The following is a 1282-nucleotide window of genomic DNA, read 5'->3' as shown; positions in this document are numbered from 1 at the left end:
CCTGTGGTTCCCTCGCCCTCCAGCCCTGCCTGCCACAGAATGTTGTCGTAGTAGAAGGAGAAGGACATGTCTGTATGGTGCTGAAGGGAGCCCCACCCCACGGGCGCAGTCACGTAGACGTAGTACACATACAGAGGCACCGACACAGTCAGGTAGGTCTGGCCGACACCCTTCACCTGGGGGTCACAGAAAGCTTATCAATGACGACAGGAGCTTGGGCAGTGAACAGTATATAATTAGGAGTTTCATTGTCTTCTTGCAGATAGAATTCGGATATTATTTCATAACAGAGAAACTTCCTTGTTACACATTTGTAACTGGAACGTTGTAAACTTTCGTGCATCTTTTTTTCGAATGATATGTCAAAACACACCACATATGATTCTGAACTAACAAGTGTTAAATAACATAAACAATTTTAACTTACCTGGAAATCAGAGATAACTTTACCGCCGCAGATGTCTACTAAGTCAGTCATGTGATACCACGCACTGAACGACCATACACAGGACTTGAGGTTTAGATGTTTGTATAGACTGATAGTGCGGTTTTCTCTCAGCTGCGAGTCAAACTGGTATGGAAAGTTATAAACTGGTGGGAAAGCTTGTGGGTTGTCTAGGAATCCGGAGTCAACAATCCCCTGTCGCTCCTCTGGTGTGATGAGGTTTGAACACAGATGTTGCTGTCGGTACACAGGCTCGGCTAAAAGATAGCGCAGGTTGTGGAGCGGGAAGGTGGATATGAGTGGGAGGTGGCCATCCTGGTGTGGAATCTGGATGGAGATGTGGATAGTATTGGGATGGTTTGGGTCCTCGGGACCTACGTAGTCCAGATTGGCCAAGAAAGACTGGGCACCATAACTGTTGTGAGGAGAACCATGGAACACAGGGGCCTTACAAATCCCCTCCTCATGGCTGATGGTTACCGCTTCACTCTTGGAAGAAATTCCTGGATTTCCGTTGGCATGTCGAGGTTGTGCAATACACCTGACTCGAAATGTTGGACGAAAGTAAATGCTGTCAAGCACGATCTTATTGACACTTGTAAATAGTGTGGCATCAGTTACCATGACAAAAGGAGGTTTGGATCCTAATTGGTCATTAGCGGGCATAGCAACCTCCCAGGTATACAAGATGGCTGACTGGTTGATGTTCGAATCCTGACACAAAGAATGTGTGATGGTGTAGGTTGGATAGTGGATATCACAGGCCTATTAAAAATACATAGAAAAAGTTGAATGGTATATACAGGGTAACAATGGTGTATGTTGTATTGTATATAC

General features: G+C 45.5%; 1 protein-coding gene across 1 annotated transcript; it reads right to left on the bottom strand.

Annotated features, from left to right (window-relative positions):
• Positions 1–16: 16 nt before the first annotated feature.
• Positions 17–1210, bottom strand: LOC110443982 (extracellular matrix protein FRAS1-like; the record flags this gene model as incomplete). Its single annotated transcript, XM_021488434.1, has 2 exons — positions 17–176; positions 428–1210. Coding segments are annotated over 2 exons (943 nt in total), but the record flags the coding sequence as incomplete, so codon positions are not given.
• Between the last annotated feature and the right edge of the window lie 72 nt (positions 1211–1282).

The sequence above is a fragment of the Mizuhopecten yessoensis genome, unplaced genomic scaffold, assembly GCF_002113885.1.
Source record: "Mizuhopecten yessoensis strain PY_sf001 unplaced genomic scaffold, ASM211388v2 hete_35910336, whole genome shotgun sequence".
NCBI classification, from domain to species: domain Eukaryota; kingdom Metazoa; phylum Mollusca; class Bivalvia; order Pectinida; family Pectinidae; genus Mizuhopecten; species Mizuhopecten yessoensis.
The sequence above is the reverse complement of the archived record's forward strand: the minus strand, read 5'-3'. Positions and strand labels throughout refer to the sequence as shown.